The sequence below is a fragment of the Lolium rigidum genome, chromosome 2 (genome assembly GCF_022539505.1).
Source record: "Lolium rigidum isolate FL_2022 chromosome 2, APGP_CSIRO_Lrig_0.1, whole genome shotgun sequence".
Lineage (NCBI taxonomy): Eukaryota > Viridiplantae > Streptophyta > Magnoliopsida > Poales > Poaceae > Lolium > Lolium rigidum.
In genome coordinates, this window is record NC_061509.1 from 6,441,274 (window position 1) to 6,453,764 (window position 12,491).

General features: G+C 48.9%; 1 protein-coding gene and 1 pseudogene across 1 annotated transcript; both read left to right on the plus strand.

Annotated features, from left to right (window-relative positions):
• Positions 1–2,288: 2,288 nt before the first annotated feature.
• On the plus strand, positions 2,289–3,698 carry LOC124685894 (GDSL esterase/lipase At5g03600-like). The gene is made up of 4 exons (XM_047219917.1): positions 2,289–2,595; positions 2,681–2,967; positions 3,056–3,332; positions 3,463–3,698. Exons 1-4 carry the CDS (start codon positions 2,289–2,291, stop codon positions 3,696–3,698), a joined length of 1,107 nt encoding a protein of 368 aa, XP_047075873.1.
• Positions 3,699–9,696: 5,998 nt separating this feature from the next.
• LOC124689154 lies at positions 9,697–11,149 on the plus strand (annotated as a pseudogene).
• Positions 11,150–12,491: the final 1,342 nt, after the last annotated feature.

Genomic DNA, 12,491 nt, shown 5'->3' on the forward strand with positions numbered 1-12,491 from the left:
TGGGATGGGAACAAGACTAGAACCCTAGCTCCGCTCTGCCGCCAAGAACTTTTGGGATGGGAACAAGACTAGAACTTTTGGGATGACAACAAACCCTAACCCTCACTTGGTACTCCCTTTTTTTTGTAAGATGAGAAAACTTAGCTCCGCTCTGCGGAAGAGAGGAGGGTGGTGCCCTATGCTCAAGAGAGGAGGGTGGTGGCTGAAGGAGAACAACTGGCAACGTGCTGGGACTCGGCGCACCACAGCTTCTTAGGACTGGTGTGTGATGTTGGAGGGGGGGGGGGGGGGTATCCTTGGTTGAGTCAAGTTTTACTTGTTTTTTTCCTGAGACAACACTCTTCCTTTTACTCCATAAATATGCAAGGAGGGCCAGGGTAGAATCACTCTGACCCATAATGTTAATCTCAATACTGATAAGGTAGATATATATGTTTAGCTACATGTGCATGTCTATTCTGAACGATTCTTAACGAGTAGCTCGCAAGCACTCACATGCACATAACGAGCCAAGCCAAAGAATGATTTTAGCTCGTTATTAAACGAGCTTAACGATTCGAGTCTTAATGATCTTGACTAGATCGAAATTACTTATTATCGACACGGATTGGTAACTCCTTCTACTGATAGAAAAGAAAAGAACAAACATATTGCTTGCAAAGACTCCCACCCTATTCTTATTAGTAGGCTTAAACGATCCGAGCACATCCTTAGGGTCCACCCCTAGAGACAACACTCTTCCTTTTACTCCATAAATATGGAAGGAGGGCCAGGATAGTATCACTCCATCATATAATATAAGATGTTATTATGAGAGTGGACAAATAGAGGCCGAGCTACATGTAGCTCTTTATTTTCAAAAATTCAGAAATCACAGTTTTAAGTTTCAAAAAATCTGAAAAATATTCCTAGATATAGTCAATGATAGAATCTACAAACATGAAAAATCTCAATGTGAAATTCTTAGTACTTTAGGCTACACAAAAATAACAAATATGTGGATATGAGAATAGTGAATAGTGCATATTTCAAAACTATAAAACCTGTCAGATTTTGTCATTTTTGTGTAGTCTACAATACAAAAAAAAATTAACATTGAGATTTTGCACGTTTGTAAATTTCATTATTGTCTACATTCAGGATTTTTTTCAGATTTTTTAAACTTAAAACTATGATTTTTTAATTTTAAAAATAAAGGACTACACGTAGCTTGGTCTCCATTTGAAGTTTTCGATGTTAGTACAACCAACATACTCATACTCATATATTAGTTGTAATAACATCTTATATTATGGGATAGTTAATAACAAAACAAGAGGTGGTCCTAAAACTAAAACTCATCTAGGATTGTGTCCCCTTACTGGCGTTCCCGCCAATCAGTTCCGCCTCTTATGGCCTTGGGGAGTTGGAGGTGTGGCGGATTACGGGTCCTCGCCGGGCGAAACCGTTCCGTTCTTTCTTTCTCAGTGTCTTATTTTAGATGGTGAGGGGGCGACTATATCTTGAAGTAAAAAATAAGGCCCTCCCCACTCTATTCTTTCTTTGGTGGTGCGTCTAGCACCGGCGGAGGGTGCCTAGAGTTTGCATCCCGTGAATCTCCTGGGATCTAGTCGATTTTCATGCTTGTTGGTGCAGTTTTAGTTTTGGCTCTTCCGACCTACGAGTCTCATCTTTAGCGATGGTTGATCTGGTGTGTTGGTTCTTTGCAACCTGAGCACGACGACTTTCTGTTTTTTCTACTATAATATGTTCTACTAAGACAAGCTTTGACCGGCTGCAGTGACACTTTTGGCTCGTGCCAATGTGTGTAGTCGTCGCTAGATGGTCCATATATCTATTTGTATTTTTTGTTACTTTTTAGATTCTTTGTACTGCTTGGATGGTTATCTACGATAGATCGATAATTTTTTTGTGAAATGAATAAATAGGCCAAGGTTTCAGCTCGATTCTTAAAATATTCAAAGGAGAAAGCCCGAAGGGTTCACCATATGCAATGAGGGCCATGACGTGCAGCTGGTCGTTGGCTTGGGTAGTGAACTCCGTGTCCGATTGTGCTGTACGCGTACCTGTACATGACTCCGTGTCCAACCGTGCTGTAGCCCGAACGTACATCTAGCTGTGGTCTCCGATTCCGACCGACACCGCGAGTCCGTTTACGACTTTACCTTTCTGGTATTTGAGCTTTGCGTTGCAGGTTCCATAAATAGGAAGAGAGGAGCGCATCGCAGAAGACGAGTTCGAGGATCCTCGTATCCGCGCCCGCAAACATAAGCACTCGACTAGAGACAATGAAGCTCCATAGGACCGTCCTGGGCGTCATCCTCCTCGTCCTCCTTGTTCTGAACCCCAATGGCGTTGAGGCCCGGCCTGCCCCTGCCGACGGCCATCAGAAGAAGCTGTCAAGCTACAGCCTTTTCGTCTTCGGGGATGACTTCGCCGACAACGGGAACCTCCCGCTAACCGACCCTGTCACCCAGATGTCCCGGCAGTGGGCATACCCCTACGGCTCCTCCTATGTTGACGCCGATGGAAACCCGCGACCAAATACTCCGTCGGGACGCTTCTCCAACTACAAAATTCAGTCTGATTTCATTGGTATGTACTACTCGGTATGATTGTCAATTAGTAGCTGGTGTAGTATATATACTTACTCATGTGATCTCTGGTTCCTTAATTTTAGCAACGATCATCGGGCTCGAGGAAGCACCTCCAGCCCATGCCCTCACGGCGGAGAAGACATGCGACCCGTCCGGCATGACCTTCGCTCATGGTGGCGCTGGCGTGCTGGAAACCACGTCGGCACACAAGGTCCCCACCCTCGCCAAGCAAGTGGACACTTTCAAGAAGATGGTTAAAGACGGGATCATCTCAGAGAAGCAATTGAGTCGCTCCGTGGCGCTGGTGGCCATCTCTGGCAACGACTACCATGCGAACACAGGCGTGATTGGCCTCACTACACCCAACGATGTGAGTAGCTACCGGCGTTATTTATTTATTTATTTATTTATCTCTGCTTCTTACTTACTAATTCTGATACTATCATGTATGTATGCAGATCAATGCTTATATTTCAAAGGTGACCAAGGAGATTGCCGACAATGTGGACCAACTGCAGAAGCTCGGGGTAACAAAGGTTCTTGTGAACAACTTGCACCCTGTTGGCTGCACTCCATCACAAACAAGGACAAGCAACTACACCGCGTGTGACGTCTTCGGAAACCTGGGTGCATCTGTCCATAACAATAACCTGAAACAAGTGATGGAAGCAAAGAAGAATGTCCATGTTGTCGACCTCTACACCGGCTTCAGTAACATCGTGGATAATGTACCAGGTACGTACATACATGCATGCATCTGCAAGTATCATTGTATCAATGCTATTATAAGTACAAGATTTCTAATCTATGAATTTGATTGTGTGCTTGAAATTGATACGAACAATTTTATCTGATGTGCCTATAGGTAAAGGCCAAGAGCTATCCAAGCAATTCAAGCGGAAGTTGTCGCCGTGCTGTGAGAGTTTCGATTCAAAGGGTTACTGTGGACAACAAGGCGACTCGTCGGAGCTTCTTTACACGGTGTGCGACAAGTCTAGCAAATTTTTCTACTGGGACGACATGCACCCGACACATGCAGGGTGGGAGGCAGTGATGAAACAGTTGGAGAAGCCATTAAGAGAGTTTGTAGATCAAGACTAGCTAGGATTTTCGTAGATCTTCTCATTATTTCTCTTCGATTGTACTGGCTTGGAGTATCTAGAGCTATGAATTTTTTGGACTCTTTAATAATTCTATTTATTACACGATTACACCTTCTTTTGTGAAAATTATGTTCGTAGTCTTCCATCCTCCATGAACAACGAAGATGTGTTCTAGGCCTTTTGGGAATTATATAATTGATTGACTGTACATAACTACTGGGAAGCATAGACACGACGGCACGCATAACAATTTCTGATTAGATTTGTCAAACAAATCTAACATATGCAAGACGACGCTCAGGCTACGACTGATGATGGATTGCAAGATTGAGATTCAATCATCCCACTACCGGCTATATTTTTTTAGATAAAGGTAATATATTAATATCAAAAGATACCAATTACACTCAACCTCTGCAACAACGCCCCACTCTAGTAACAGTACGGATACATACAACCAAAAAAAGAGTAAAGAAAACAAAGAAATAAAAATCCCGCTACAGCATTTCAGACCTAGCAACAGCAATACAACCACCACCGTGACAACACCTAAAATACAGACTCTCCAAAAGCGACGCCTCCAAGAAGGGAACAGTGCATCAGCGCCGTCGTCGCCCGACTAAAGATTTTAGGTTTTCACCTTGAAGATAGTCCCCACGCTCAAAACAATGCCTCCAACAAAGTCATTGCCAGGCACAACCAATTAAGGCTAGACCTTGTGTTTTCACTCTGAGAGGTAAGACTCTGAAATTCACCTATGCTACCGCCCCCACATGCATAACACTACTGCGGAGCCCGGAACGCCAAGAAAATCTCTCAGTATCACGGAGACTCGAACTTCTTTTAGCTAGTCCACCAATCCGACCTTCATGATATTCATTCTTCTGACTTCACCATGGACCAAAAATTCACCTGATGTCACCTGATGACTAACGGCTATATATACATGGCAGGGATACATATCTATCTCAAAGTAGAATGCCCTTTCCTCTCCTCTCCTCTCATCTCCTCTCCTCTCATCTCCTCTCCTCTCCTCGACAAGTAAATGTTAAAGTCAAAGTAACACACGCACCCTGCATGTGGCTTATGACAACAGAAGTGTATTTATAGACCTGCAAAAAAAAAGAATTGTATTTACAGAACTGTAATATCAGGAAGTGTGGCTATCACGCCCAAAACGTGTACATACTAAAGGAGTAAAAGCATCCCAATGGAGTGTGACTATTTTTTTTTTGCACTGATTGGAGCCAGATCCCTGCTAGTCCAGAGAAATGGAGAATGTCCATGCTAACCCAATATGAATCATGGATGGCAATAATTGGAAGTAGTTTTTGGCAAAAGTTCTCCATAGGATTGGTTTATCACCAGAGAAAGGGGAAACGACATGGTAGGATTTTTGCACCCAGACTCGCGATGATTTGGCAAGCCAACGCTGTAGAATCAGGAACATGCGCGGTGTGTTGATGGAGTCGTGGCCAACTGGCCCGTGGATCAAACATTGACGTAGTGCGAAGGTTTGTAGGTGGCTTGAGCCGCTTCCGATCCACACGCGGTTGCAGCTGCAGCACTAGACGGAGGCGCTTGTTGCAGATCCGCCACGGTAGCTTGGAGTTGCATGAAACGGGCTTCGAGATTCGGCTTCCATGCACATAAATCAGCTAGTTTTTTTTTGCGAGGAAACAGCCATATCATTAAAGCAAGACAATTACAGAAAGGATCTCCATGAAACACAAAATTACAACCAAGTCCTTCTTCTGTAAAGCGAAGCCACCGACGAGGAACAGAACGCACCGACGGCGCGCCGCCGCCGCATCGCCACACAATCCTTGGAACGGCAGATGTCCCCAGGCGGACGGGAAGTCATCGGAACTCGAACTCCGGGGAGCCTCCATCCTCCTCCTCCGGCCACAACGCACGCTTGCTTCAACACGAGCTGGATCCAGATCTTGACAAGCCGAAGTCGTAGTCCTCGAACTCCGGCGCGGGGAAATCGCCCACGGCAGCTGCCCAGAGCTGCGAGCGCGACACAGGCAGCAGATCCACTTCAGAGCTCCACCGGAGCGCCGTCGTCGAAGGGGAAGATCTCCACCTGCACAACACACCACCGGCAGCGCCGCCGCCCCCCCCAACGCCGCCGGCTGAAGACCTAGCAAGCCCTACACTATATACACACCGAGATCCTGCGTTCCCCCACCCTCCCGCTGCCGGAGCAGCCGACGGAGGGGAGGAAATGGCCGGATCCGCGGCGGCGAGGTGGGTTGACCGGGTGGGTTTCAGAAAATCGCCCCTCTCCTCTGTAGACGAAGGGAAGGGACTTAAATCAGCTAGTTGAGTGGTCTGATTTGCGATCTGGCTTGACATGGCCTCCTGCCGGGCCATGAACGAAGCTGATTCCTGGCACAACTGCATCGACAACGTCTCCCGGTTCTTAGTCAAGAGCGACGCGCCGTGTCCTGCCTCATATGTCGAGATACTCCTTGAGAGCGGGATCCATGGTGGAGAGGAGGCGATGTCAATTGGCGATATAGCGGCGGGTTTCTAGTGTGGTGGGAAAAAGGAGATCGACCCGGCAAATCTGATAACAAATGTCAGGATATCATTGGGATCTATTCTTATCAGAAGTATATGGTGGCAATATTCGATTACAACGATGGTGGTAATATTCGATTACAATGGAAAATCCTAGCCGCCGCCCAAACCGTGACCTCGAGGATGCTTCTCTCCTTTGACATTTGATGCCTTAAGTAGATGGGATGGCGTGCTTGCCACCACTTGGTCTAGTTGTCACCCAGGTAGCGTCTGCTGGGCTGGACGAGTCATGCGGGCCGTGTGCATCGCAAGACGAGACGCGTCCATCTCCTTGTCCCCCGAGGCATGCTTGGTATGTGGGCTATCTCCTTGTCCCCCGAGGCATGCTTGGTATGTGGGCTAACAAATACAACGTTTTTTCTTGTTTCCCTATTTTTCTAGTTTTCCCTATTTTTTTGTAAACAGTTCAAAAGGCTTAAATGGGCCAGCCCGTTTAGTTACCGGGTCTTACCTGGGCCATTATCTAGATCTAGAGGTTTATATTGTCGTTCCATGCTGGGCCAGCCCCTTGGGCAGGTCTACCCGACACCGATTGACCCACGACCAAATTATGAATCTAATTACATGGAAATAGTATGTGGTGATTCATAGGAGATTTGTATTTGTATCATTATAGTCCTAAACCCTAAACCACTAAAGACCACCTGGTTATCCATTATAGTCCCTTTGAGCAAGTGCAATTCGTATAGTTGATCAACATATGTGTAAAGGGCCCACACAACAAACCGTAACCCTGACTTGGTACTCCATTTTTTTATGTAAGACGAGAAAACCTAGCTTCGCTCTGCGGAAGAGAGGAGGGTGGTGCCCTATGCTGAAGAGAGGAGGGTGGTGGCTGAAGGAGAACAACTGGCAACGTGCTAGGACTCGGTGCATCGCAACTTCTTAGGACTGGTGTGTGATGTTGGAGGGGGGCTTATCCCTGGTTGACTCGGGTTTTACTTGTTTTTTTTTCTTAATTTAAAGGAGACAACACTCTTCCTTTTACTCCATAAATATGAAAGGAGGGACAGGGTAGTATCACTCCGTCTGATAATATAAGATGTTATTACAACTAATATAATTATCTATTAGTTGTAATAACATCTTGTATTATGGGATAGTTAATAACAAAACAAGAGGATGTCCTTTTACACGGTGGAGGCGTGGCGGATTACGGGTCCTCGCCGGCGAAACTGTTCCCGTTCCTTCTTTAGATTTCTTTCTCAGTGTCTTGTTTTAGACTGTGAGGTGGTAACTATATCTTGAAGTCAAAATAAGGTCCTCCCCACTCTATCCTTTCTTCGGTGGTGCGTCTAGCACTGGCGGAGGGTGCTTAGAGTTTGCATCCCGTAAATCTCTTGGGATCTAGTCGGTTTTTGTGTTTGTTGCTGCAGTTTTAGTTATGGCTCTTCCGATCTATGAGTCTTATGTTTGGCGATGGTTGCTCTGGTGTGTTGGTTCTTTGCAGCCTTAGCACGATAACTTCCCTTTTTTTCTAATACAACATGTTCTACTACGACAAGCTTTGATCAGCCGTAGTGACACTTTTGGCTCGCCCCAATGTGTGGTCATTCCTAGGTGGTCCATAGATCTATTTGTATATTTTGTTACTTTTTAGGTTCTTTGTACTATTATGGATGATTATTGATATATCAAAAAAAATCGCGAAATAAATAAATAAGCCAAGCTTTCGCCTCGATTTTAAAAATGTCCAAAGGTCCATCGGCCATGACGTGCAGCTGGTCGTTGGCTTGGCTAGTGAACTCCGTGTCCGACTGGCTGTACGTACGTTACGCGTATATATCTGTATGTGACTCCGTGTCCAACCGTGTTGTACCATGTACGTACGTACATCTAGCTAGGGTCTCCGATTCCGATCGATACCGCGAGTCCGTTTACTTGCTGGTGTTTGAGCTTTGCGTTGCTGCTGGTTCCATAAAGGAAACTGCTGGGCGTCCCCCGGGGGATCTGATTTCCCAGCCCCCGGGTCGCCAGCCGTCGGATCGGCCATCTTGGACGGCTAGATCAGCTTTTACTGAATGTAGCAAAAAAACACCTCCCGGCAGCAAAAAAATAACCCCGCTTTTGCTACATTGTAGCAAAAAACGGTTCAGTCACGAAATTAAATAAAAAGGCTGAGCTCGCCGGAGACCTCGCCGGAGACCTCGCCGGAGATCGCGTAGCAAAAAAAAATACTAATGTAGCAAAAACGGATATCTTCGGAGACATCGCCGGAGAACTCGCCGGAGACATCGCCGGAGACCTCGCCGGAGACGTCGTAGCAAATATATTGTGCAGTTGTAGCAAAACGGCTAAAAGGTTATATCAGAAAAAATATACTAATTTAGCAAAAACGTCCGCCCAAGACAGCAACACCCTACACCTAATGTATCAAAGACGGCCTCTCCCGGTAGCAAAAGCCGCCCTCCGCCGGTAGCAACGCCGGATGGCTAACGTAGTTCTCGGTTCGGCCGGTAGCAACGCCGAACCCCTAAGGTAGCAACATCGACCTCCGCCGGTAGCAAATCCTGGGGCCCAAAGTAGCAAGTCGCGCCCTTCACGGTGGCGAGCATCCTCGGGCGGCGTCGGTGCAGGTGGAGCCCATGGTAGCACCCTCGACTGCAGTTGGTAGCATCGCCTGATGCCGCCGGTAGCATCACCATCATCCCCCTTAGAGCAAAAAATCCAGCCATGGTTTATTAGCACCATGGACCACAACCTGCAGCATCATTTGCCAGCTGCAGCTTTCTCCCCGAGCTCTGCCTTGGTGCCCCTGCGCTCCTTAACGGCCAGCGCCGCTCCCGCCCGCGACCTCCGCTGAATGGGAGAGGTGAGAGGGGAGGAGATGTAGGAGCAGATGAGGGCGCGACGAGACCGGCCAGTGTCCTTGCGGCCGTCGTCGAGGAAGCACCGACGGCGCCGCTCGATGCGAAGTTCGATGCGAAGTGTCCCCGCGCGGGGGAGGCCGGGGCGACGCACCGGCGGATCTCGGCGTGGGGCGTCTGGACAGCGCCAAGACGGAGCTCGGGGCGGCATCCATGGGGACCGCCAGTGAGGTGCGCTGTGGTTGGGTGAGGGGGTGGGTACCAGGGTCGGGCTCAGGCGGCGGCGCATCGGCGAGGTCGACCATGGAGTTTGTCTCTGTTATCTTACGTATCGTGGGGAAGAAAGGATTGGAGGAAGGAAGCGATAAGGTGGGCCCCGGGGGACACGCGTCGCACGCTGCGTGCGGAGGTTGGGAGGAAGCGATCCCCCGGGGGGATACAATCATTTTCCTTCCATAAACTAATACAAGAGATCGAGGCCGGAGCGCATCGCACAAGACAAGTTCGAGGATCCTCGCCTCGGGCCAGCAGAGCGCGCGCGGCCAAGTACCACAGAAACCGGCTCGACGATCCGCGTCCGCAGCATATGCACTAGAGTCAATGAAGCTTCATACGGCCATCCTGGGCGTCATCCTCCTCCTCGCCCTTGTTCTAAACCCCAATGGCGTTGAGGCACGGCCTGCCCCTGCCGACGGCCATCAGAAGAAGTCGTCACACGTCAAGCTACAGCCTTTTCGTCTTCGGGGATGACTTCGCTGACAACGGGAACCTCCCGCTAACCGACCCCATCACCCAGATGTCGCGGCAGTGGGCGTACCCCTACGGCTCCTCCTATGTTGACGCCAATGGAAACCCACGACCAAATACTCCGTCGGGACGCTTCTCCAACTATAAAATTCAGTCCGATTTCATTGGTATGCACCTTATGATTCTTTCAACTAGCTAGTATGATTATTTATGATTGCCAATTGGCTATAGCATATATACTCACACGTGTGATCTCTTGTAACTTTCAGCAATGATCCTGGGGCTCGAGGAAGCACCTCCAGCCCACGCCCTCACGGCGGAGAAGACCTGCGACCCGTCCGGCATGACCTTCGCTCATGGTGGCGCTGGGCGTGCTGGATACCACGTCCGCACACAAGATTCCCACCCTCGCCAAGCAAGTGGACACTTTCAGGAAGATGGTTAAAGATGGGATCATCTCAGAGAAGCAACTGAGTCGCTCCGTGGCTCTCGTCGCCATCTCCGGCAACGACTACTACGGGAACACCGGCGTGATTGGCCTGACAGCCCCAAACGATGTAAGTAGCTACCTATCAGCAGAACAAAACATTAAACTATTTGTTTATTTATTTATCTCTGCTTCTTACTTGCTAATGTTGATACTATCATGTATGTATGCAGATCAATGCTTATATTGGGAAGGTGACCAAGGAGATTGCCGACAATGTGGACCAACTGCAGAAGCTCGGGGTGACAAAGGTTCTTGTGAACAACTTGCACCCTGTCGGCTGCACGCCAACACAAACACGGACGAACAACTACACCAGTTGCGATGTCTTCGGAAACCAGGGTGCATCTGTCCATAACAATAACCTGAAGCATGTGATAGCATCAAAGAGGAATGTCCACGTTGTCGATCTCTACACCGCCTTCACTAGCATCGTGGATAATGTTCCAGGTACATCCATGCATGCATCTGCAAGTGCCAATGCTATTAAGTATAAAGATTTCTAATCTATGGATTTGATTGTGTGCTTGAAATTGATATGAACAATTTTATCTGGATGATGTACCTATAGGTAAAGGACAAGAGCTATCCAAGCAATTCAAGCGGAAGCTGTCGCCGTGCTGTGAGAGTTTCGATTCAAAGGGTTACTGTGGACAACGAGGCGAGTCGTCAGAGCTTCTTTACACGGTGTGCGACAAGTCCAGCAAATTTTTCTACTGGGACGACATGCACCCGACTCATGCAGGGTGGGAGACAGTGATGAAACAGTTGGAGAAGCCATTGAGAGAGTTTGTAGATCAAGACTTGTTGGGGGGATGACCCCCGGTATGCCAAAGGCATGCCAAACCGGATGGTTTGAGCCATCAAGATACCGGTTTAATGTTCGTACCGGAACTTAAAGATAGGAACTTAGCTAAGTGAAGCTAAGCCGGTATCCCCAAGAGGGGTATGCCGGAACCAGGGAAGAAGATACCGGGCCACCGGAAGAACGAGCAGGTCGGCAGGACTGGTCAAAGATTATCTCCAGAGCTAGAAGACAAAGATGAGCTAAGCAAAGTAACTTTAGACGAAGGGCTGACGATAAAGAGAAGGATGACGGTCAAAGAAGCCGGAGGACGTCAGCATCCCTGATTAAAGAGGACTCCGGCGTCTTCTATGATTAAAGTAGCTTTGTAAAGTAGTTTGTCTAGTCAAAGATGCCATTAGGGTTTCTTGCCTTGTAAGCCACCTCTCCCCTATATAAGGAGAGGGGGCTGCCCCTCTTACGGGCACGCACGAAGAGAGCTAGGTTTAGAAGAATTAGTACTGAGAAACTTGTAACCTGTTGAGATCTATAAAGAAGATGATCTAGAGCGAGTTCTTCCTTATGTCTTTCTTCTTCAACCTCTAGCCTTGGCTAAGTTCTTGAGGAAACCATCCGGAAGTTCATCCCATCTAATCACAAACCCTCCCCGAATCCTCTTGCGTCCATTCGGCCCCAACTTAAGCCATCCTATGGCATCCGTCCGTTCACCACGACGACAGTTGGCGCCCACCGTGGGGCATGAAGTGGCGCATGCTGGAATACATATTCGGGTGGGCATCCTCGAGTTCGCCGGCGAGCGGACAGTGTCTGCGCTCGTCCAGAGCTTCTACTCCATCGACTTCATCAACGACAACGCGGGCTGCTTCGCCAACGGTGGCATCTTCCCCAAGAACGGCCGCATCATCGAGTTCGGCAGCCACCGCGTCTACTTCGGCACCGTCCCCGTGCGCTAGCGCCTCTCGCCGGTGCTGGTGGCACCGGACCCGCCAAGGTGGCTCTGTGCAGGCCGCGCCGCCGGCAGCGTCGAGGTGATGATGGCTGGTGGAGCCGGCGCGGGCAAGGAGGTTGCGGACGAAGTTGCTGGTCGTGCGGTTGCGACCCGTGCGGCCAAGCCACCGCTGGAGCGTGACACCGGCGCGCCGGGAGCGTCTTCCGCACCACCGGCAACACCTCTCCAAGCGGCGATGAACGTGCTGGCAACGCCCATCGCGCAGAACATCGACCCGGCAACGGCTCAGGCGGAGCTGGAGGCGCAGCGCCAGAAGATACTCGAGAGCGGCAAGGACGTCGTCAGGGCGCAGCGCGAGCTGAACCTAACCGTACGTGAGTATAACGCTGCCCATGGCTTTGCTTCGT

What these genes read in the sequence shown, in the direction of transcription:
- LOC124685894 (XM_047219917.1), top strand. Translation starts at nt 2,289, where the DNA reads ATGAAGCTCCATAGGACCGTCCTGGGCGTCATCCTCCTCGTCCTCCTT. An exon ending in AATTCAGTCTGATTTCATTG is followed by an intron (nt 2,596 to 2,680) that starts GTATGTACTACT and finishes CCTTAATTTTAG; the next exon opens with CAACGATCATCGGGCTCGAG. An exon ending in CATCGTGGATAATGTACCAG is followed by an intron (nt 3,333 to 3,462) that starts GTACGTACATAC and finishes ATGTGCCTATAG; the next exon opens with GTAAAGGCCAAGAGCTATCC.